The sequence below is a fragment of the Malania oleifera genome, chromosome 2 (genome assembly GCF_029873635.1).
Source record: "Malania oleifera isolate guangnan ecotype guangnan chromosome 2, ASM2987363v1, whole genome shotgun sequence".
Classification (NCBI taxonomy): domain Eukaryota; kingdom Viridiplantae; phylum Streptophyta; class Magnoliopsida; order Santalales; family Ximeniaceae; genus Malania; species Malania oleifera.
In genome coordinates, this window is record NC_080418.1 from 24,942,562 (window position 1) to 24,968,619 (window position 26,058).

General features: G+C 35.9%; 1 protein-coding gene across 1 annotated transcript in view; it reads right to left on the reverse strand.

The window, feature by feature from the left end:
* Positions 1-22,510, reverse strand: part of LOC131147607 (DNA polymerase II subunit B3-1-like) — a 37,576-nt gene extending 15,066 nt beyond the window's left edge. Inside the window, exons 1-2 of the mRNA XM_058097107.1 lie at positions 21,865-22,510; positions 21,429-21,513 (exon numbers count right to left, since the gene is read on the reverse strand). Coding sequence (XP_057953090.1) covers positions 21,429-21,513; positions 21,865-22,377 — 598 coding nt within the window. The 5' untranslated portion in view covers positions 22,378-22,510. The remainder of the gene's footprint in view (positions 1-21,428; positions 21,514-21,864) is intronic.
* Positions 22,511-26,058: the final 3,548 nt, after the last annotated feature.

Consider the following 26,058-nt stretch of genomic DNA (forward strand, 5'->3'; position numbering starts at 1 on the left):
TCCAGACCCTTTAAAATTGAACCATCAAGAAAGCCTTCAAAGAATAAACACACATCCAATACTCTACCAACAAACAAAAAAGTTTGTTCCATTAACACCAAGCTAGGGGGCAAGAATAAGTTGAGTATGATCCTCATTACTACCATGACAAATAACCATATCTGGTGATAGGGCCATGTATGGTCTTCAAACTTGCAATAAATCATTGGTGTTAACCTTATTAAGGATGATAATTCACACAAGTCTTTACCTTCAACAGGATTTAGACCTCCACAATTGCAGGTGGAAAAGAATGAAAAGACTTTTTTACACTAGCATTAAACAATTTACAAGAGAGAACACCAGAATTATCCAAACACCTGAGCCTAACACCCCCACAATAATAATAACAAAAAAATCCAACCCCAAGAGGGGAAAGTTACTCAACCTCCTTACCATTAAAATTACAAGGAAACTGAAAATTCAAAAAAACCTCAAAGCCATCCATAACAAGAAAGGACGAAATAAGTACATTGGAATTCAAAGGGGGAGGAAAATGGAATGAAAAACAACAGAAAAGCAAGCATCCACAATCCAAATATCCCTCCCAAACCCTACACGCATGTCCCACATTATATTTGGCAGACGGAAAGAACAAAGAAGTAACCTGCAAAATGAATTTCTATGGGCTAACAAGTGAAATTCTAGCTATATTATTGGCATCCCACCCATTCACCAACAAACCAAATTTACTTGGAACAACCAATCCTTAGCTTATAAGATGATCCCTCTTCTCAGCCACCCCTAATCAAAGAAAATCCCGCATAATCCTCTCAAGTTCACAAGCCATTACCACCAGATCTAAACAATGAAAAGAAAAATACAAAGGGATTGAAGAAAGAAATACCTGAATTAAAGTAATGCGACCCCCTAAAGAGAAAAGTGTACCCTTCCACCCATCTAGACATTTAGACATCTTACAAATCACTGGATCCTAAAACCTAGCAACCTAGGGATCCCCACCTGAAGGGACTCCTATATAAGACAAAGGCCACATTAATGTTGTACGTTGCTAGTGCAGCCAACCTAAAAATCACCTCAGGCCTCAAAATAAAACCAGCGGGACTATACTTGCCTAAATTAATCTTAAGCCCTGGAACTAACTCAAAAGAGTTACCCTGAGTTCGAGAGTTTGAATTTCAAGGCTTAGATTTGGATTTCGGATTTGGATAAAAATAATACAAAATTGTATTGAATTTTATCTAAATCCACACAAATACAAATCCAAGCCCTCAGAATCCATGCTCCCAAAAGCTACCTAAGTGTATTGCAAAAAGAGCTCAACAAGAAAAGGATCATATCATCAGCAAACCACTGTCAGCAGATGAGACACAATCCTATGGCTCCACCAACAACTTGGACAAAACCCATATCAACAGCCCTCTCAATCATCCTAATTCCTAGACCCATCAGCAACCAAAATAAACAAGAATGAAGATAAAGGATCCCCTTGCCTCACACATAGAGTCTGAAAACCAAGACTTAGGTAAATTATTAATAATAACAAAAAATGTAGAAGACAACCCCTAATCCAGCCCTGCCCCATCTAGTCCCATAACCTTCCTGTCTAAGAGCCTTCCAAAAGGTGCCAGAAAAACCTATTATAGGCCTTCTCAAAACCCAGCTTAAAAATTAAATCCGGCTTCTTATATCTCCTAAAATCCTCTACAACCTCATTAGCCACAAAGACAAGCATCAAATATATAGCTACCTCCCACAAAGGCTTCCTAGGAATCACCAACACTACTGGAAGCTTTCAGAAATGTCGGTGTCCAACACGTGTTGGATACCGACACCTGCCTGACACTCTCCATCCTGTATCTGACACACGCCAGAAAATATTTTAATATTTTTTATGGGCACAGTTGAGACACTTCCCAGCACTTCCTGACACTTCCCCACATGGTAATGACAGATCCATGACACTTCTTGCAGCAGAACGCTGTGTTGTATTGGCCCTTTTAATTCTGTTAACAAACCCCCCAAAAAAAAATGAGAATGTGGGTGAATGAGAGTCAAGAGGTTCTTTGACATTGGAGTAGTCGGACTCTGGAGCCTTAGCACCAGTGCACCAGCCTTGTAAAGTACCGCCTGACGTCCCAGCCACTAGAATTCCCCCTCCCTAATGCCATTGCCAGTTTGCCACTCTATTATTCTGTTTTTTTTTTTCACTGTTTTTTAATTTATTGATGAGCCATGCCCTTGAGTTGTTTTTTGGTTATTGGACCAATATTCTATAATATGAATGTACTAAATGATTGCGTAAGTGTTGTTTGTAAAATGTGCAGTTGGTAATTGTGCATGAATGATGCTTATATTCCATTTAAAATTAAAATTACCACAATATTTGTCATCCAAAAGAAGAATGTGCTTAAATATATATTTTTATATTAATTAATTAATGTATCCATGCTGGCTTGCATCCTAATTTTTTTTTAAAAAATTATTGTATCGCCATGTGAATATCGTGTTGCATGCATCTCTCATGTCAATATTGGTGCTTCCTATAAGGCCACCCAAGGACTAGAAATGATATTCCCTATCACATCTTTAATGAACCTTGAGCCAATCTTTGAAAAAACTCTAGTACTACAATCCCCAACCTTAGCCCACTTAAATTTAATCTTTTGCCTCAAACTCATTCTTAAGAGAAACCTTCCTAGGAGCCCAGTCCCCCAAAATGTTACCCAACTCTTCCAAATGATCGATATTCTCTATTTCCATCAAAATACTAGTCTTCTTAATCCTAACATCACCAAAGGCTTCCTTATTCCAACTTTTCAAAGCAACATTGAGACCTTTCAAGCTTTTCATAAGTCTGTTCCCTTCACAACCCTCACTTAAGCTATTACTCCAAGAATCTTCGACAAAGGATAAAAAAGAAGAATAAGAAAAGCACATATTTTCAAATTAGAATGGAGGGCTTCGCCATAAGACTAGGAGAATTCAAAAATAGGGGAAAATAATCCGAAACTGTGCCTAACAAAGATCTCTTGAGAAATACTAGGAGAACCATCCTCCCACTCAGTGCAACACAAAAAAAATATCTAATTGACTAGAGGTCGAATGATCTCCAACCAACCAATAAACACAGCATTAACCAAAGGAAATCCAAAGAACACACTCCCAAATAAAACTATTAAAACACTTCATGCTTGAAGTAACCCAGGATCTTCCTAATTTCTCAACTAGAAACCTAACAACATTAAAATCACCACCTAGCATCCTGGGGGAGCAAAATCCAAAAACCCAAAAAAGCTCTTCCCAAAACAAGCATCTCAACCCATGCCTAAAGGGACCGTATGGCGAAGAAACCCACCACAAACCCCTAAAAAGGCACCTATCAACCTCTTTTAATTTCTCGTAAAAACACAACATACCAGGAAACTCACAAAATAATCTCCCAAATTGTTCTATGTGTATTGGCATCGCCAAGACCCCCCACATTCTAACAAAGAATCTTCTTTTTGATCAATCCAACTAAGAATCTTCATCAAACAAAATTCTATGCCTTTAACGCTAACCTTCTTCTCGCTTTAATTAATAGAAGAGTTCAACTTCTAGAATTCCCTCTCACAAGAAAAAGTCACCCACAGCCCAATGTGACGCCTAGGAATCACCATAACAAGAAAAGAGGGTGCTCCAAGAGGAGATTAGAAAGGCCGTCTTTGGTATGGATGAGAAAGCTCCCGGACTAGATGGTTTTGCTTTGATCTTTCTTTCAGCGGTGTTGGGATGTCAACTATAATTTTATGAGAGTTTTTTAGGAATTTATGGTAATGGGGTAATTCCTACAACAAGAAGCCTTAAGCCTCATTAGGTGGGGCCAGGTACATGAATCCTTTTCCGTCAATTCCCCTAATCAAAAGTATTTTCCTCTATTAGATTAAGGGCTGTCAAATCCTTCCTCACTACCTCATTCCAAGTTATTTTAGGCCTACCCCTACCCTTTTTCATGCCAGAAACAATAACTAACTCACTCCTCCTCACAGGTACTCGACTAGGCCTGCGTTTTAAATGCCCAAACCATCTAAGCCACCCCTTCCTTATTTTATTTTCAACTGGTTCTATGCCTAAATTATTACGTATATGCTCATTTCTTACTTTATCTTTTAATGTTAAATCACTCATCTACCTTAACATATCTAAGCAACTTTTATTTTTTGTACATGCTGTTTTTTAGTTACCCAACATTCTGAACCATAAAGCATAATTGGCCTTATAGCCGTCTTATAAAACTTTGCTTTAAATTGTAAGAGTATTCTACAATCACACAACACACCGGACGCACTCCTCAATTTTACCAAACCTATTCTAATTCTATGTATACTACTTCTTCAAAATCCCTTTCCATTTACATAATAGATCCAAGATATCCAAATCTATCAGTGCTATTAATCTCTTGATTATCAAGTTTAATCTTCTCTTTAATGCTACTCCTTGCATTACTGAAATTACATTTCATATATTTTGTCTTATTTCTACTTATCCTAAACCCTTTAGACTCTAATGTGGCTATCCAAAGTTCTAGTTTAGATTCCACTCCGCTCCTACCATCATTAATCAACACAATATCATCTGCAAATAACATACACCAATGGATCTAATTTTGAATATTCCTAGTTAGTTCATCAATTACTAAAGTAAAAAGATAACGACTCAAAGTAAAACATTGATGCACACTTATTATGATTGGAAAATCTCTAGATTCTCCTCCTATAGTTCTAACGCTAGTCACGACTCTATTATACATATCCTTAATGACCTCTATATATCTACTGCAAATTCCTTTCTTTTCTAAAACCCACCAAAGAACTTTCATAGGTACTCTATCATAAGCTTTCTCTAGGTCAATAAAAACCATATGCAAGTCCCTCTTCTTTCTCCTAAGCTTTTCCGTTAAACTTCTTAAAAGACCCTCTTTTTTTCCTAAGCTTTTCCGTTAAACTTCTTAAAAGATAAATAGCTTCTGTTGTTGATCTGCCAGATAAAACCAAATTGATTTTCTGAAATCTTCGTTTCTAATCTTATTCTATGTTCAATTACCCTTTCCCATAATTTTATCATATGATTCATAATCTTAATTCCATAGCACCCAATTTTTTCGATTGGACAATTCGATCTATGATTTATCATTCATGGGCACTGAAATGACCACAATTTTGGGCATTCACTTAATCTTGTTAAATATATGCTCCTTTATTCTAGTATTCAAGGTCCTTTATTTTGGGGATGTATATGATACCTAGGCTCCTAGACAAGGAGATGCAAGAAAAATTACCAAGCGTCTTAGCCCAAGTGTTATCTTTAGTTATTTACTAAAATTTCCCTTTGGGGGAGAAGGATGGGTTGTTAGTCTAGTGATTTGGAAGATGTAATCGAAGGTCATGTATGGTTAGGATCCATTTGCATACTCCATGATAGTTATTATAGTTTTGAATATCACGTTTGTTTTTTTTACAAAGGTATTAATGTACTTTTCCTCCATTATTTTTGCATTTTCTAAGTTTTTATAATAGTGTTGAATAGATTAGTTAACCAAATAATTCCTTTATCTCCTAAACATTTACAAACTTCAATTGGTATTTTATCTGGTCCTATAAGTTTCCCACTTTTCATCTTTTTCAATGTCATCTTAACTTCAAGGACTTTAATTTTGTGAATAAATCTCTTATTTTTAGTCTTCTCCTCATTTGTCACTTCCAAGTTTAATATTTCATTTTTGTTTTCATTAAAAAACTCATCAAAGTATCTCCTCCACCTCTCTTTTATGACATCTTCTCTAATTAAGACATTATCATTCTCATCCTTCATACATTTTACATCACCTAAATCTTAGCATTTTCTTTCTCTAACTCTGGAAAGTTTATAAATGACTTTTTCTCCTTCTTTTGAATCTAGTTTAGTATATAAAGTATCATAAGCCCTATGTTTAGCTTCACCAATAGTGTTTTTGCATTTTTTTTCTCGTTACTTTATATTTTTCAAGATTTTCTATATTTCTACAATTTTGCCATATTTTATACCAATTTATTTTTGTCTTAACGGCTTTTTGGACTTCTTGTTCCCACCACCAACTTTCTTTACTACCTAAGTATCTTCCTTTGGACTTACCTAAAATCTCTTTTGCTATCCTTACGATAAAATTTGCCATTTTATATCAAACAATATTTCATCAACATTATCCCCTAATGTCCAATCACACTCTTTGTTCATTTTATCTTTAAATTTTACAATATTATTTCCCTTCAAGTTCCACCATTTAGTCCTCGTGTTGATTTATGCTAATCCTTCTCTTCCATTTTTTAATACGTATAATACTAAGACTTTGTGTTGCCAAAATTTCACCTGGAATAACTTTACAACCTTACAAGATAGACAGTCCTCATTCTTAGCTAAGAAGAAATTTATTTCGCTTTTATTATACCCACTCTTGAAAGTTATTAAGTATTCTTCTCTTTTTATAAAGTGAGTATTCAATATAACCAAATCATAAGACATGGAAAAATCTAAGATTATATCATCGAGCTCATTTTTACCTCCATATCCATGGCTTCCATGCATCCTCTTATATCATATAATATCCTTTCCAAGGTGACCATTCAAATCAGCTCCTATGAATGTCTTTTCAGACATTGGTATCCCTTATAAAATACTATCTATATCTTCCTAAAATTGTCTTTTAAGATTTTCTTCTAAGCCTATTTAGGGAACATACACACTAATGACGTTCACTATCTCCAGGACTAAAGCTATCCTGATTTTAATGATTTTATCTCCTATTCTTCTAACATCTACTACATCATCTTTTAGGTCTTTGTCTGCAATAATAACCACCCCGTTTTTATGTTTCTCTTACTAGTATACCAAAGTTTAAATCCTGATTTTTCAATATATCTAGCTTTCTCTCCTACCCATTTCATCTCTTGAAGGCATATTAAGTTAATTTTCCTTCTAAACATTATTCCATTATTTCCATACTTTTTTCCATAAGAGTTCTTATATTCCAAGTTGCTAATATAATCTTCATTTCTTGTGTTAACTTATTAACCCTTTCCCTTTTATACTCACCCGGTATGTTCTCTTGACCTAGGTGAATTTGGTAAAAATTCAAGATAATAAGATCTGACAATGTTTTATGCTGGCTATCAGCTACCTAACACAACTCTACTCCTTTATCCGGACTTGGAATTGGCTATGTGTACAAAGAATTTGTGCTACATAGGCGAAGTACACATTTGTATTTTTTTTTTTTTCTTATAAACTTATTTGACATAGACAATTTTCTAAATCACACCTTGCAACTAGTAAAAACCACATACAAAATACAACAACTTAACCAAGCCTTAATTCCCACTAGGTGGGGTCGGCTATATGAATCATTTTCCGCCAATTTATGCAATCATGGACCATTTCTTTTGACAGATTTAGGACCATTAAATCCTTATTCACTATCTCATTCTAAGTTATTTTAGGTCTACCCCTACCCCTTCTACTAGCCCCCACAATAACTTGCTCACTCTTCCTCATTGGCACACTATGTGGCCTACGTTGCAAGTGCCCAAACCATCTAAGTCGTCCCTCCCTTATCTTATCTTGTATAGGAGTTACACCTAATTTATCGCGAATATGTTCATTCCTTAATTTATCTTTCAGTGTTATACCACTCATCCACCTAAGCATTCTTATCTCGGAAACTTTTACATTTTGGATTTTCTATTTTTTCATCACCCAACATCCTAATCCATATAGCATAGTTGGTCTTATAGCCGTCTTATAAAACTTCCCTTTTAATTTTAAGGGTCTACGATCACAAAGCACACTTGTATATTCTAGAATTTTCAAATGAAAAACACAAAAATGCATATACTAAGACTATAAATCATAAACACAAAATCTCCACTACTAACTAACTATTGGAAAAATAATTAATAAAAGTAATAAGAAAAGAAATAACAATAAAGGAGAGGAGCTCACCGGTGACTAAAACTAAAAAGGTAATGACAACCGCTTGAAAATACTATAGTAAGTACCCTTTGACGCAGGGAATTTGATACTTCTAACGAAAATCAATCGAAGAATATTTAAGCAACGAAGGATTGCAAGAATTCTTCAATCTAAAGTCAACATTCAAATACAAGAATATTGAAGAAACAATATTCTTCAACCTATAAAATCTTTATTGCTTCCTCATGATTTTAGGGCTGAAGAAACAAGATTCCTTGGATTTGTTTGGGTCTTTGGGAGAAAAGAAAAGAAAAGAAAGGAAGTTTAGAGAGGGGATCTACTTGGTTGGTGAGAAAACAAAACCAAAAAGAGAGAATAGAATAAATAAAAATGAAAGAAAGGAAAAAGAAAAGAAACCTTAGAAGTAGAAGTAAAAGAAAGAAAAAGGAGGAATTTGAGTCAAAGTAGATGAAAGAGAAGAGGAATGTTAGGATTTAGGAAACTTTTTCCTATATAATGCAATAACTTTTAATATTTATTTTACTATACAATCTGAGTAGATAAAAATAACAGGAACAACTGAACAAGAAAAGAACCTGCAAGGCTGCAACAACTGAGGAATACCAAAGATAAGGAAGATGATCTAAAAGTTGCAATGGGCTGTCACGGCAAGGCCAGAAGGCCAAGGCACTGAGCGGCGAAGATGAGGAAGGCCTGCAAGTTGTCATGGGTTGTCCGCTGTCACGGCAAGGCCAGAAGACCGAGTGGCGAAGATTAGGAAGATCAAAGAAAGAAGGCCGAAGGTCAAAGATGAGGAATTGCGCAACGGTGGCCGGTGAATTTCATTCAAAGATAATCACAGATTTCCAAGGAAAACAATGAAATTACAGATTTCCAAAAGCAAGAAATCCATTTTCATCACTTTAGTTCCCACTCACTCCATTAAGGTGAATGACTTTAGAACTATTAGTTGACTACTATGTGTAGGATCATTGCAAAGGTTCTTGCTAGTAGGTTATGGGAGGTTTTAGCTGGTGTTATTTCTAGTTCATCACTTTTGTTGGTGGGAGACAAATTTTGGATGCTGTTCTTGTAGAAAATTTGTTGAAGATCAGGAAGAATAAGAGGAAAGGTCCCATGTTTAAGTTAGATTTTGAGAAGTTTTATGATAGGCCAAGTTGGCTTTTCTTAGATATTGTTAGATCAAAAGGGTTTTGGTCGAGATGGAGAGGTTGGATTATGGGTTGTCCTTCTTCAGCTTCCTCTTCAATTGTTATCAAGTGGGTGCCTAGGACTTGATTTCCGACTTCTGAGGTGAGGTGTGGCGAGGGGATCCATTATTTCCTGTCCTCTTTTTTCTTGTGGCTGATGTTCTAAGTAGGATGGTTGACAGAGCAGTGAATAAGAGTTCAGGGCTTTTTGTGGAGAGTAATGCTGTGATTGTTTTACATTTGCAGTTCACTGATGACACTATCTTTTTTGTTTCTACTGTAATATTCTTACCATACTGCAGGATTTCAAGTTAGTGTCTGGTATAAAGCTTAATTTGTGTATTTGTAGATTAGATGCTCTTAATTGAGTCTTAGGTGGTTTTAGATCTGCTACTCTAGTGCGTTGTGGAACTTTGCAGTGGCTTTGACTAATCTAGGTGTGCCCTTGGGTGGCAATTCACATTCTGTGCAGTTTTGGGATCCATTTATTGCAAAGTTCTGCAAGAGTCTGGATGGTTGGAAGGGGGCTCTTTTTTTCTTTAATCCAAGCTTGTATTTCCTCTATTCCTGGGTTCCTAAAAATGTAACAGCTAAATTGCAAAGGATCATGAGGGACTACCATTGTTTGGGGTTGGGGGAAAGAAGATCATCTCATGAGTTGGGAGGATGTTTGTAGGTCTAGGGCTGAGGGAGGTTCTCAGGAATTTGGTGTCAAGACATTCCTTTCCAATTTTCTGGTGTGTTTGTAAAGAGAGAAATAAGAGTGTTTAGTAATTCAATCTCAGCGCTTCAGGCAGCGAAGAGCAGCGGCTAAAGGCAGTAGCTAGCTGGCATAGTGGAAATGATGTACATGATTTTAATGTAATCTTTCATACTTGTGAGTCTGTGCCACCCTTCAGGGTAGTTGATTTTTTGTATTATGAGCCGGCATCCTCTTGATGCCTTTCAAAACTCCCTATATTTATCCCACAAAAAAAAAGAAAACATTGCTCTTGTGGTAGGGCATTTTCCTTGGAGACTCGTTCTCTTTAGCATCAGGTTATCAAGAGTAAATTTGGATTGTGCATGAATGGATGGGATGTTAATATTGCAAATACAGTTCTCATGAGAGCCCTGAAAATTTATCTTGCAGGTTTCAATTTTTTCCTCCCTCGTATTAGGTATAAAGTAGGAAATGGTTTTCAAATTTCAAGTTGATTGAGGACCTTTCGGTAGATGAGCAGCACTTTTTTATGCTTTCCCTCTGTTGTTCCACATTACTTGCAGTGCTTATATTTCTTCTTTTCTGGTTACCAAGGAGAATAGTGTCCCCCAGGATTTAACCTTCATAAGAATCTAAATGACTTGGAGGCCAAGGAGCTCTCTTCGCATCTTGGTTGGTTGGATTCTTTTCAACCTTGGTAAGAAGGGGATTGTAAGATTTGGATTTCGGATGCTTCTGATTCATTCTCTTGTAAAGTTTTTTGTTCCTTTTTGATTTGTTACTCAAAACTTCTCGTCTAGCAAGTACTCTGTGGAAAGCTAAGGCCCTCCTAAATGTCAATGCCTTTGGGTGGATGGCTACTCTTAACAGAGTTAACACCTAAAAATCTGCCATAGATCAGATTAATACCAATAATCTATTACAGTTAGAAGAGCTCACACAGCTTCGTCTCCTGATGTTTGTGTGATGTGTTACAACATTGGTGAGTGAGTCACATGTTCAACTATTCCTTCACTATTCTATTGCTTGGAGTTTACAGAATAAATCTACCCTCAACTACTAATTAACAAACACATTCGGTTTAGGACCCAACAACCCTATTCTTTGAAATCAGTCTCTGAATTGAGTCAAAGTGATCCATTTAACACCCCACTCACATATCTTAAAAACGTTTCAAAGATGATAAAATTTAAAGTCTAATGTGATGACATAATATATAAATCCCGTTAACAGATGTCCACGCACTAATTTATTTAGGAAAGACTAAATTACAAGAAATTACAAATAATCCGCTAAGACAAATATATTACAAACAAATCCCTAATACGCATAGGCCTGCAAAAAATTAGACTAAACACACATAGTAACTACTGATTAACTAAACACATTAAAAAAACAGGACCGAACAAACTCTATGCTCTGAAATTGATTTCCAGGTTGGATCAAAGTGAACCATTGAACAACCTGCTTCCCATCCTACATCACACGCCTTAAGAAAAGTTTCAAATATGATAAAATTTAAAGTTTAAGATGATGACATAAGATACAGACCATTAATGGATAATTATTAAGTTTGAGAAACAATGCAATAATAGACTGGAATGATTTGAAAGTTGTGCTACAAATCATTGGTGAGATACAGCTGCAACAAAATTTTAAAAAAGAAAATCAGAAACATGGTGAGTTGGTGAGTCAGTACTAATGCTGAATTGTCAGAGATAGAAATGCTGTCCTATAAGGTACGAAGCTTGAAAAATGCTTCAGAGACTAATACTAATGCTTTGAATAGACTAACAACTGAAACTGCAGCCTTGGGTTAAAGGCCAATTGATTTACCTACCAAATAGGAAAGTGGCACTGCTGTTGCTGCTCCCCATACTTTTGTGTTGCATTAAGACCGAAATGATTATTTGAATAAGAGAATTAGAAGTTTCGCATTTTAGTGGCGATGGTCCTCCTGACGAATTTGATGATTAGGTGCATTACTTGGAGAACTATTTTCAGCAGTATGACACGAATACGGCACAAAATTAGAACCTGGCTGAATCAAAATTGAAGACTACTGTTCAATTTGGTGGATTAAACAAGAAGAGATCTTCAGAAGGAGATATGATAAGATCAAAACATGGGATGAGATGAAGCACGCAACCCAGGAGCAATTTGTACCTTCCAACTACCACCAGTGTGCTCATCTGCATGTTGAAATAAGAAGACAAGACTCTGGAAAATTACACAAGTTGGTATGATCATTTGGCTAATCGCACAGGCATAGAATGGAAAGAGAATGTGAAGATTGCTTTGTATAGGAAAGGGCTATCGCCTCCATGCTTGCTGCATCTCATCTCATTGCAGTTGGGGATGCTGTCCTGATTGCCACTAAAAAGGAGCCTAGGGCTACATCAACCCTTCAGTTTGAGGGAAGTCAGTTGATCAGTTTGATAAAGGATTTCAGACTACTACCCCTTGGAAGACTTCTGAGCATTCCAGAACAGCTACTAAGGTCCCATCATCAACTAAGTTTACATTTGGTTCACAAAATGCCTATTCCTAGGAATTGAATGGTTATAATAGAAGAATTTGATAGTTCAAACAAAAAATATGTGCTATTATCATGAAACATATGACAATCTAAATCGTTTTATGAATCCATAACAAGCAACAGGCGAGAATAACTATTCCCAAATTTCACCATGTGAATGTTTATTCCTTTCCAATTTCATGTTGGATGAAATAACAGGGAATATACAAGAAATTACTGTTACATAGTATTTTTTAAATAAGAAAAAAAGGTAATATTAAAAACGAAGCAAATGGTACAATAAGGGGAGAAGATGCCCTCCAAAGAACAAAAGGCAACAACAACAAAAATTACAAAAGCAGGCTGCATGTCAATCTGAAACAACATCGGGCAGCAGCAAGCCCCTAGCCCAGAGAGAGGCCAAGAACAATACTCTATCCAGCCAAAACAGACACAGAGAGGTTGTGCGAACATTGAAGGTTCTCACCATAGTTGTTGAAATCTTACAATTCGCAATTTGATTCATACGACTCGTATCAATTCCACATCAAATCTATTCAAATCTTACTAGAAAATCTAAAAACAACTGAATTGTTGCCGAACTTGCTGAGTGCTGATTCACCTCATGAACAAATTAGTCTGAATCCATCGATTCACATGATTCTAGACATCACATACTAACATACCCAACTAATTTAAAACCCTAAAAGAGCTTTTATTTTTTATTGATTTTATTTTTAAATGACTACATTCCATTCCTTTTCTACATCAGTTCTATGCTAAAAAGAAAAAAAAAAAGAAAATAGAACTTTAGGTCTTATATTGCCCTCACAAAACCATTCTTCACTCTGGGAGTATAATGTTGTGCCATTCAGAAGAAGGGGCAGAACACTAATCAACTAGAAGAGCATCAGAGATCAAACGGGAGAGCATGTCAAAGTCCCACATTGGATGTGTTCTAAGGAGATCTTGGCCTTATAAGGCTAGTTCGGGCTTCAACTATGTCACGCGCCTTTTATAGGACATAACTGTAAGCCCAGTGGACCAAAGTAGACAATACTTCACCTAAGTTGGGCAAAGACCGTTACATTTTGTATCAAAGCCACCCTGGGGCTTCTATGTTTCCTTGTGTGGTTACGATTCAAAAGTTGATTTTTTTTTTTAGTAGTTTGCTCAATTATTTTCATTTTCTAAGTTTTTTTTTTCTTTTTAATTCAAGAAAGAATATGCATGAAATATTGATTTTCTTTAATTTCTGATAAACACGAAAAGTTCAGTTTTTTATTATTTTTTCTTAATTCCTTCCCTTAAACAGCATGAAGTTAATTTTTTTTCCTTAATATTTATTGGCTCATTCCCTTACTTTTCATTTGTTTAGGGAAAGCATGAACATGAAATATAGATTTTTTATTGTCAAAATTTAAATATATTTTACTATTTTGCTGCTTGTTTGTATATCAATATATGCATGTCATTTAGAATTTATTTTGGAAGGATGCATCTGGCAAAATTAACTGTTAAGTGCTAAACACTGAAATAAAATTTAATTTCATTGAACCAATTTAAAATTGAACTTGAACCAGTTACTAAATCTAAATACTGAAATATTTAAATTGTGTGGTATCTAATATTTGAAAGTGTTGTTTTTCAATTTTATCCTTTTTAAATCTCAAGAGTAAATATTTGATAAAATTAACAAATGATTACATAAATCAAAAGTATCTAGGTGCATTGTCTCCAAATTTGGGCTCATATTAGGGTCCGTGGATAAATTAGAAGATGATTCGACAGCAAGTTATGTTCTCGATTCAGGTTCTTCTTGATTCAAAATTGCATTTGGACTTGTACCTCCCCAAACAGAGTTACCACCATCTTTGTCAGCTCAATTACTCCTTGAAGCATCCCATCCTTAGTTTCTTGATCAACCTCTAAATCACCTTGCGGCTCACCTCCGTTTTATTTTGCAAGTGCTCAATCAACAGCCTAAGATTTTCATGTTCGTATTAGGAGAGAGACTCAGTTTCGTCCTCTTCAAAAGTCAGCAGAGTGTGCATCTCCTTTAGCCTCCATAATACACATCCCTCTGTACCTCATGAATTGTTCACCTACCTCCATCTTCAGCTTCACCCTCCTATAAACCTCTAACAGTCAGTTCAGGGTCTAGTTTGCACATGCATGTCTCCATCCTGCACAATTCCTAAATTCCCCAAGATTTGCAACTACTAATCCTAATTGCTAGTGACTACAGTGCTTGAAGTACCCATAGGCATGTGCTGCTTTTCCTAGTTAACCTGTGCCCAAGTGGTCTTGACCTTAGGTGAGGTATCCTCCTTAAAGGCCACGTTCATGTAGCTTGATTCTTTTGTTGACCGAGGCCTTTTTGAATTGGGCCTGAAGACTTGAGGAGCAGGCCTACTTGTGTATCTCATTCAAATTTGACATTTTACCCAAAGTGGGTATAGGCCGTTGATTCCCTCTATGGTCAAACTTTACATTTTCAGAAACTCCCTTTCATGGCTAACTTCATTGGAGTTCCTCCATTGCCAACAGGCCCAGGCTTCCAATCTTGAAAAGACCGACCGACTCTAATCTACCTGCATTTTGGAGGATGTGGGTTAGCTAGATTTCTATCCTATGCTTTCCTAAGTGTTGATTCCCCAAATTCTTTCTAGCCCAATGTCTCCACTCTATCTGGTACTGGAAGGTCCCTTGACTAGTATTCTTTCCATCGAAATCAATCTTCTAGAGGCATGTCTTAGGTGAACCAAAATGACATGGTTCGGTGCCCTAAATGTCTTCACCAAAGATTTGAAATTTTTGAAAATAGGAATCATCGCATCTCCTTTGACAGCTAACGACGTCCTTGTTTATGAACATTAGAGAAGAGACATCTCTAGGTTTTCTCTGTAACCCCCCAAGTACTCCCTTCTTCTTTGAACAACAACTGTTTTCTATTGGTTGAAACAAAGCTTAGGGTACTCATTATCTCAATTGCCACAAGATAAGTTGCTAGAGATTGGGTTCAAAGAGTATTCAAGACAAGGAAAGCAATTCTGGTTGTTTAGTAGGGTTAAAAACAAAAAATATAAGGTTTTGGCTTGAAGATCTCTTGTAAAAAGGTATTAAGGAATGAGTGTTGTAACAATCATGATCATAAAGAAGGTTGAAGAGGGGTAAAGGCTCAAGAGGGGAGTTCTGGCAAAGGAGTTCACATGAAGGAGTTCCCATGGGAATGTTTATTTCCAAAATTCTCATTGTACTCCATCTTACTCTTAAGAATAGCTATTCCATAAACTAAATGTAACCTAAGTGTTTCAAATGTTAAGGTTTTGGGCATCAAGCTGCTCAAGGTCCTAACCAAGTCGCAGCAATTGCAAAAAATAAGGGTGATGAGGACGCCATCCAAGTGATTGAAGCTAAGATAAAAGTTCCAAAAGGGATGACTTGGAGGAAGATGGTTAGTACTTCAACCTATCCTCTCTTCCCACGAGGTTGAATGAAATGAAGATTCGAGATGAAAGAGATTTTTCATACTCAACTGATTTGTCACAAGCAACTTTGTACTTTGCTCATTAATCCAAGTAATTGTACAAATATAATTTCTGAAGAAGCTATGAGGACGATAAATATTAAAGGTTAAATCACCATCCTTGTCCATATAAGATTGCTCACATGAAAACAATACCAACTCGAAGGTCCATGATGGTTGCTCGCTTACCAACAATGGTTCAACTATGCAAATTAATTTGGAACGTAGCGCAACATCCTACCGCTCAAGATTTGCCAAATTAATTTGGAACATCCATGGTTGTTTGATAGGTAGAAGGGTTAAGCATGATGCTTATAAAAATTCTTATACATCCTCTATCATCTAGAAGAGGTATAAGTTGAAGTCATCTCAAACTCTACCACCAACTAAATCAAAATGCAAACTGGTTACTTTCTTATGAAGTGCAACAATTCTTTTCTTGGTGACGGTCCCTTGTGCTTTTTCCAACCCAAAAGTTTTTTTCTATATAAGGGAATTGATGATGGATGGGAAATGAGTTGGATGGATGACTTTGACCCAAATAGTAAACCAATTTCATCGAATAGTATCAAGGGTTTGTTGGGTCTTAAATCCAAATGTATTTAGTTAAATAGTAGTTGTATTCGTGTTTAGTTTAATTTGAAGTAGGCTGATGTATAATTAGAGTTTGCTAGCAATATATGCCTTTTAATGGTTTGTTTGCAATTTTTCTTTTTACATTCCTATAGATCAGTGTGTGGACATTGTCTAAAGACAGTTTGTGAATTTGAATTGAGAGAAGTTAAACATGCATTTCCCCTAGTATCTCCTTCTTCCCCCTCTCTTCTCCCTCACCTTCCTTCTTCCTCCTCATCCCCTCTCCTCTCCTCTCCTCTCCTCTCCTCTACTTCTGACCCTATTCCTATCTTGGCAGTAACTCCAGCTTCTGTTCTACATCAACGTTTCATTAAGAAATATTTTTTGCAGTCTCATATTCAAAATTGGTGTAAGATGGCCACACATTTTTAGGAAATTGATGGACACATGTGCGATTGCTTTTAGCTCTACAAGAGAGATTTTCAAATTTTGAATTTCATATATTTGACAAATATAACTTAAATGCAATGGATCTTTATGAAATTTCTTCTTTATTTCAAACATATGGATTTTCAGGAGATACTGAAATTTTTTCAAAAGCTAAATATCTGATAAATCTATTGTATTGATGATGAAGAATATCCTGTTGGAATATTCTGTCTCAAGTCTTTCACTAATATGTACTAGCAAAAATATTATCTTCTTCCCTTAATACTAGCCACGGACATGCACCATGTGCATGCTCTACAGCCCATATGTCTCCTATTTTTATGGGAGGTAGGAGTTATGAAGAAATTTTACTACTTTAGAAATTCAAAATTAAAATTAGTTTATCAAGTTACTCATGTTCCATGTTTTGAAAATGTCGTTTTTAAATGGTAACTCATAAAGGCTGAGGGGTAATTATGAAAATGAGGAGCAAAATAATGACAAATGAAATGTGTCACGGTTGGTTGGTTCAATTAATAGTAGAGATAAGACAATAATTTAATTTTTTTTTCCTTTCAATAAACAAGGAATTATATTAGAAAGGAGAAGAATGTACAACAGAAAAAGAAAAAGAGAAGCAGAAAAAAAAATTAAAAAACAAGGAGAATAAGATAATCCTCTCTTTACATCAATAGCAACTAGTTACAAAGAAAACAGCATAATCCAAGAACAACTCAATGAAGCAAAGCTAACTATCCCGCTGCAGGCCTTCCAAAGAAACATGATGAACAAAACCATTAGCCAACACCCAGAGCGATGCAAGATAAACCACTCTACTCCAAAGCAAATTGTAAGTAGTAGCCAAACCTAAAAAAATTCTATCGTTCCTGTCCAACCAGACACACCACATAATAGCCATAATAGTGCATAGAAACAAACCTTTCCTGTCCTCTCCCCTTGACAAACCCCCTAAAAAGATAGAACAAAAAGTCTTCAAAGTGGAGAGGTAAACCAAATTTTGGACGAATACACCAAACAGTTTACTCCATACTGCCAATTCAAAAGGGCAGTGAAGAAATGTAACTGAGAGTGTCTCAACTCCTTAAACAAAGGACAAGAACATCAGGTGACAGGGCCTTACTAGGCCTTCTCTTTTGAAGCAAATCATTGGTGTTGATTCTTTCAAGTATTTCAGTCCACATAAAATCTTTTATTTTTTAGGGACCTTTAGCTTTCCAAATCAGAGAATGCATAGCAAAAGGATCCACAGTAGAGTCACAAGCCAAGTTGGAGAAAAAGAGATTTACAATAGGGTTCCCCAAAAGGATCTAAGCTCCAAACCCTTTGATCACTCCACAAGTGAACATGAAAAGAGTCTAGCAAACTGGTTAAGAGAACCAACAATCTCTCTCTCATTAAGATTTCCCCCAAAATGGAAGTTCCAAGAATGCCCATCCCCTTGCCAAAAAAAAAAAGATAAAGAAAAAGAAAAACAGAAATAGGGGTATCATGAAGATTAGATAACTGAAAAAGACGAGGAATTGCAATAGCCAAAGGCATCACCCCCACCTAATGATCCTCCTAAAAAATGAATTGGCTCCCCATTAACCACCGTATATTGAACTTTAGGAAGGAAATAATCAAAAATTTTAGATGCAAACTTCTGAGGCAAATAATTAATATTAACTCCCACTTTAGTATCCTGCCCATTTTATAGAAGACCAAATCTACTGCAAATTACCTTATGCCAAAGAGAATTAAGTTCTAAAGGAAAGCGACAAGGCCATTTCCCCCACCAAAGAAATGTTTTAGAGCACCAAATTACCAAGACCCTAACCTCCCTCCCTTTTAGACCTACACAGAGTCCCCAACCTACAAGATGATCTCTAGTACCCTCTCCCCGACTCAATCACAAGAAATCCCTAATTTAACTCATGTTTTGGAAATATTTTAATCCTTTCAGGATTTTCATCCGATGTTTCCTTTTGGGGGGGGCAAGACTTTGGAGAAATTGGAAGTAGGCCTAAAGGCCATATGTTTTTTGACTTCTAATGGCTAACTTAATTCCTAATATAAAAGCATTAGAATTCAAACATAACAGCAGCCAACCCTCTTAAATTGAGCAAGCTCATCACTATGTGAGGTGACACATCCTGGCGGTAACTTCCAAATAGATTGGCTCTTTGATTGGACTCTTTTTACTTCATTGTAATAGTTTGAGAGTGAAATTTGTGACAAGGATCTTTTTCCTTGAGCATGATTGTTTCTTTGTAAGAACTTGTGAAAGAGTTACCCTCAAAAGAACTAAAAATAATTGACCAAAATTCTGACAACTGCACTGAAATCAAACTGCATTAACATTTGGTTCATCTTTTTGGTGTTGGTTTTTGGAAAGCCAAACATAAGATATATGCATACATATATATTTATCTATATAAATGTAGAAATGCCTAAACCTGGTTGGGAAGTTGTGCCACATCACAGGGAAACATTCCAGAAATGAAATTTTCAAATTCATTCATTTGGGTTTGATTTTTGCCTTTGCCTTACATCAAATGCCTAAGTCGTCAATCCTCACTACGACTGCCTCCATTTACAATATCTAAGACTCACTCTCATTCAACAGGCAACACTCATCTCTAATAGACTTCCATGGGCAAGGCAGCAATGGCCACTCCTGAAGCCCCAAAACAAAGGCAGTTTACAGCCCATTGCAGTGCTTCCCAACATCTCACTCTCTCACTCTCAGCTGGTAACCCTCCCACCCACCGAGCATCACTCTCAAATGAAGGCACAGCAGCAAAGGTTCAATCTCAACACTCTCTCTCTCTCTCTCTCACTCAGATCTGTATATGGTGATCCTTATTTTATTTTGTTAGCATGATAATTTTTTTTTAAAGGATTGTACTAAGAAAGGAAGAAAAGAACATGAAATATAAAGAAATTTATAGAATACAGGGGGTGTGACCTTAATCAGAAAAAAACAGTACAAAGCAGAAAAAAAACAAAAAAAAATTTGCCCGCCAATTGATCATACTGGGGGAAAATGCATCTTTTTTTGTGATTCAGAATTGGGGCAGGTGAAGGGGAGTGGAGAGGAGAGCGAGGTGAGTCCGGAACTATGCTGTGGGCATGGGAAAATACCTTAACTAGTTAAAAACTGAATGACAAACCACACAAACAGTTTGGCCAATACCAAACCCAACCCACCAATCCACTTTAGCGCTTTCACCCCTAGTGTCAAATTGTTGTGGGTCGATCACTAAATACAGTGAAGTCTTGTTGAGATAGATCATCCAGCAGTTCAAGCTATGCATTATTGTACTAGTCCAAAGACAAAAATAGCAAAATGCCCAAGCGAGCTGTTCAGAGTGGATATGGCCCAAGTTGTGATGGAACAACAATAAAAAGAATTCGCCACTCTCTCAGTCACAGCTGTTAGAATCTTAAGATTTGTGATTCATATCAATTCTTCCCAAAAATTGAGTCAAATCTTACTAGTGAATCTTAAAAAAAAAACTAAATCATTGCTGAATCTAAAGATTCACCTCGTAAATCTAATAAAGCAACCTGAATCCATCTATTCACATGATTCTAGATGTATCATATCTTGACAGACCCAACCAACTTAAAAACCCAAAAACAACATTTCCTTTTCTTGTTGCTTCTAATTTGCATGATTACCTTCCATTTCTTGTCTACATCGATCTTCTGTTAAAAAAGAGAAAATAGAATTTTAGGTCTTATGGTGCCTTCACAAAACCATTCTTTATTCTTGGAGGAGTATAGTCTTCTGCAATTAAAAAGAAGGGATAGAAGTAGAAGAAGTAGAACACTCATCAGCTAAGTTGGTACCCATGTTTTGTTTTGTTGTTAGGATTCAAAAGTTGGTTTTTTTAAATTTGTTCAATTATTTTCATTGTTTAAGTTAATATATGTGCATGTCATTTAGAATTGATTTTGGAAATTTGTATTGAATCCTATGATTCAATTCTCAATTCCCAAAATTGGAATTTTGATTTGCAATTCGAATGTTGATTTGACAACTATGCTCTCACTTATTACTTCATTTTACTCTTGATTGTTGTTTTATTGTGCATGTATTGGTATCTTCTGCAAGTTGTTTTTGATGCACAATGCACACAAGTTTTACCATCGCCCAATCCACCACCAACCCCCTATTTGATACCCTGGCCCATGGATTTTGCCCAAAACTTTAGTTTATAGCCATCATCAACTTCACCAAACTGCTAAAATTTAATTCACAATGGAGAAGTAGATAATAAGAAAAATAATGAAACAATATGATTCACATTGATAGAATTTTTTAAGATTGATAGATTATTCTGCACAGCTTTTCAACAATGATAATCTAGTGTAATAAAAAACAAACAGCCACGGTATGTATTAGTAATCAATCCCAAGAGCCTGATAATATATATATATAATATTGGAAGAGATACGTAGAGAACTTACACAGGTTGTTGTAAGCAACATAATTCTTACGACCTTGAACAGAATAGGCGTATGTATCTTCACAGAGTAAGTCAAGGAACTTTTCCTGCAATCAACAGTGAAAAAATGAAGGAAACATGATAAGAATGCAATCAGATAGTTACCCATAATAAATTTTAAGGAAGAAAAGAATAAACGGACCAAATAGAAGGTAAAAACACCAATGTCTTAAAACGAACCCCCACCCTCCAAAATTATTATTTTTTTTTTTAAAAAAAGTACTGCCCATTTAGCCGCAATTACAAAGCATTAGCATAAATTGGAAACCTTCATACGCAATTCCTTCCCAAACGAAAACAGTAGCACCCTTTTTTAATTGAAACAAATACGAAACCTATAAATTGGAAACAATGAAAAGTAGAAATTGGATTAACGAATGGGTGAGAAAAAAGAATACCGAAGCTTTGTTGATGAGGAAAACAGCCTCGTGGGTAATGCGCAAATCAGGCCCTTCACTCTTTATGATCCGACTGACCCTATGCATCGGAAAATTATAAAGCCCTTTTCCCTTCTTAGAATTCTTCTTCCCACCACTATCAACATTGCCATTTTGTTGTCCTCGTCGCTGTTGATGTTGTTGCTGCAGGCGGTGGTTTTTTTTATTTTTCTCTTTTTTGGGCTTATTGCTATGAAGATTAGAGGCGCCGGGGCTCCTGGTTTCTTCAATGACTTCTTCTTTTTCTTCTTCTTCTTCTTCCTGAACTTCTTTTTCTTCTTCTTCTTCTTCTTCTTCTTCTTCAATCACTGGAACTTCTTGTTCTTCTTCCCCTTCTTCTTCTTCTTCTTCTTCTTCTCCATCTTCATAAGAGGAGGAAACGGTCAGAACCTCAGGCTCGCTCTTCTCACCATTGCAGCTCTTCTGCTCTTCCTTGTCCCTAGTGGATTTGAAAACCAGTCGCCTGCTCCTCATTTCTTCGCGCCTCGTTCTGAAATTTGCTAATGTTTCGACGTGAGGGCACAATGTCGCATGATATAATGCCAGGCCCAGCTGCCCTGGGCCTTCGGCATGCAGGGGCAAAATTATTGTTGTTTTTTTTCCTAAGGGCCCCGGCCTTTTTGGGAGTTGGGCTGGACCTTTAAAAGGCCACATCCACGAGGCCCTAGGTTTTTGGATTTTATTTCCAGGGTATGTTTTGTGTCGTTTTTATTTTTTATTTTTTATTTTTTATTTTCCATTTATATTTCTACACATTGAAAAAATAAATTATGAAAATGTGTTTGTTAAGGAATTGTTTGATATTACTCTCAAAAATTAGAGAAACGAAATGTAGAGACCCGAATACAGAAATTAAATAAGAAAGAAAGAAAGAAAAATTTCAACATGGAACAGCAGGCTTCGTCGACGAAAGTCATTCTGTGCTTCATCGCCAAAATTCAAAGTCTCGTTGACGAACAAATTCAGAACGTCCGAAAAATATCAGGCTTAGGGTTCGTCGACGAGGTCCTTCCTTCGTTGATGAACGGTTTTGTGTGGCTAATCGACGAAGGCGTCATTTTGTCGGTAAATTTGACCGAATCAAGGGGCTATAAATAGGATTTTTGTTTACTTCTTCATTAAGAAATCTAAATCTCTCTCTCTCTCTCTCTCTCTCTCTCTCTAGAACCCACACCCACGCCCACTCTCTCTCTCTCTTCGATCGTTCATCGTTCATCGCTCATTTCAACGATTGGAAGATACCATGAGGATCAGAGGACAAATCTCTACTAGTCTAGCGGAGTAGATTCTAGAACTCGAGGAAAAGTTCGGGTGCGATTTTCGAGCACCTCGGGTCGTTTCTAGGAATCAGGTAAAGGAATTATATTATGTTAGTTATGTTTAAGATTTTTAACTAAATGGAATGTTAAAATGATTTTTATATATTTAGTTACGGCTTTTCAAGGGTTTTGGGCCTAGAGTTCGATTAATCGACTTTATTTTCAAAATCAACCGTCTAAATTCAAGTATGATATTTTTAAAGTATAATATAGATCTTTATGAACGTTTTCACCTGTTGGAAAATCGTTATTTTAAGCCAAGAGATTATTTTAAAAACTAACCAAAGCAGTAGGGTTAATTTTCTCCATTTTTCTCGTATTTAACTATATATCTATATTTAATAAAATAACAACTTGGAAATATTCATACCCTAGTTTTAGCAGTAGAAATTACTTTATCAAGCAGATGATTTATTTATTAATTAACTGATGAAAATTTGTGTGACATGAGTAAAGTTTTTTATTGGCATTAAATGAGCAGGTTTTGTGAAATACTAAAATGTAACAGCTATATACCGAGATATGAGATATGAGATATGAAATATGAGATATGATATGTTATGATATGCCGGTTTTTACCAAGTCATTATTCAGCAAATATGTAGCAAAGATATGTATGGTTTTATGAAATGAATTAGGAACACAGTTTTTATACGATGTAAATTGTCATATATGATAGTAGAGTCCTGTTATTATGTTCTCATGTTAAAGCTCGGTACCGTAGCTAAATGTATATAGAGATGCAATCCACACACCGAGAGTGTCGATGGGAAAGGCAATTGGTGACCTGGGTTAAGTACTCCCCAAAGGTTTTCTGGGGCTCCATCCAATGCAGTAATCCTGGATGACTCAACCTTCAGACGGCCTTTGGGTACAGATTGAGTAGGCACCACACTATCGTACTACTTTATGTTTGACTTAGCATTAGTCGTCCGACTATTTGCTAGGTCCAGCCTTCGGGCCGCACAACCTATCATGGGGGAAGCATGTCGCACGTGTATGTGATGGTGTAATGACACTAGTCTTACAGACCAAGTTGTATCTTTTAGGCATATATGGGCACATTTACTATAGAAATGACTATATTGAGTCAGCAGTATGTTATTATGAAAGCATGCATTTTCAGATATACATTTTGCAATGACCTGCCTATTTTTCCATATATATTTTTTACTTTTTTTCTATATAATAACATACATAATATCTAGTTAAGCTTTCATAGCCATGGTCAACCTAGACTCATGGGTACCAGGGATATATCTGTCATAAAACTCTTATACCTAAGCAGCGGAAAACATAAAATCATATACATGTCATAGATACTAGAAATCATACCAGAGTTCTACTAAATCTGTCATATACATATACATACAGTCATCCACCAAAAATACCGAAAAGTACTCCTAGGGTCTCCACCCAAAAATCTATCGGACCCTAGCTCATCCACTTACCCTATAGACAGGGTAGCTCAAATCACTTCTACTGTTGCGGGGCTCTATCCGCCCTCCTACCAGGATTTCCTGAAATGTTTGTAATGTTATGATGAGACACCTCTTAGTAAGGGAGACAAATTAATATTAGTGTGTGGCAATATGAGTACTTTTCGTGATATACATATAAACAGTACATAATTCATAACTGGTATAACAGTTGTATCATAACTAAATAAAACATGATTTATCATAACATAGCGTATCATACTAAATTTATGTACTGAGAAATCATCTTATATAATCATATCATACTGAGAGGTGTGGTAGCACTAACATATTCATAATCATAAACATATAGCTACGATACCGTATTTTATAAAACTGAACTAAGTTATCCGGGTTCTAATAACATATAATACATTACATATTAGAATATAACTATTTCGTAATTCAGAGTAATATCTGACATAAATATATTTCATGATTTCTTACATATCATACGTAATCACGACATCAACGCTGGCATAATTCATAACGTAAAAATCACGGTGTTTATGCCGGCATATTTCGTAACATAAGAATCACAACATTTACGTCGGCATAATTCATAACGTAAAAATCACGGCGTTTACGCCGGCATATTTCGTAACATAAGAATCACAGCATTTATGTCGGCATAATTCATAACGTAAAAATCACAGAGTTTATGCCGCCATATCCATAACATAATAAATATATATTCTTGCCTTATTTAACATAATCTTTAAAACATATTTCCTATACCTTTTTTAGGATTTTCATGAAAACTGCCATAACTTGCTTATCTTGGAAAACTTATAATATTTCAATATAGCATTATTTACATGGAAATACTATACTCATGCCACACAAATATATATAGCCTTCTAAACTCATAATACATTCTAAAGTCATATTTCCAAATAACATGTATTAAAAATCATTTCCTCGTTTAATAGTAGTATTCCCAAACATAATGCTATATCATACATATTTTCTTGGAAATAAATACTATGTAATTTGTAATAAATTTATGAAAAATACTGACTTAATTTATCCCCTTACCTGACTTATTGAGAAGCCTATAACATATTCCAAACTTACACTCGTGTGTTCCCTAGCTCAACACCGTAAAATTGCATTTTTCCTAATAATAATTCAGTATTATTCTACCTAAAGCATTCTCCTCTGTCCAGAAATACCAAATAACTTATAAAGTCTAAAACAACCAACTTATCCAAATTTTGGGATGGTGCCCAAGTTAGCCTAACCAACAACCCACTCTGGCAGATTTAAAGAGAATCTTCCCAGGAGTAGCGTGGCGAGTTTCGATCGTTGAACCAGCGAAAATTGGAGCTGGAAACTATGAGAGAATGAGGGAGAGA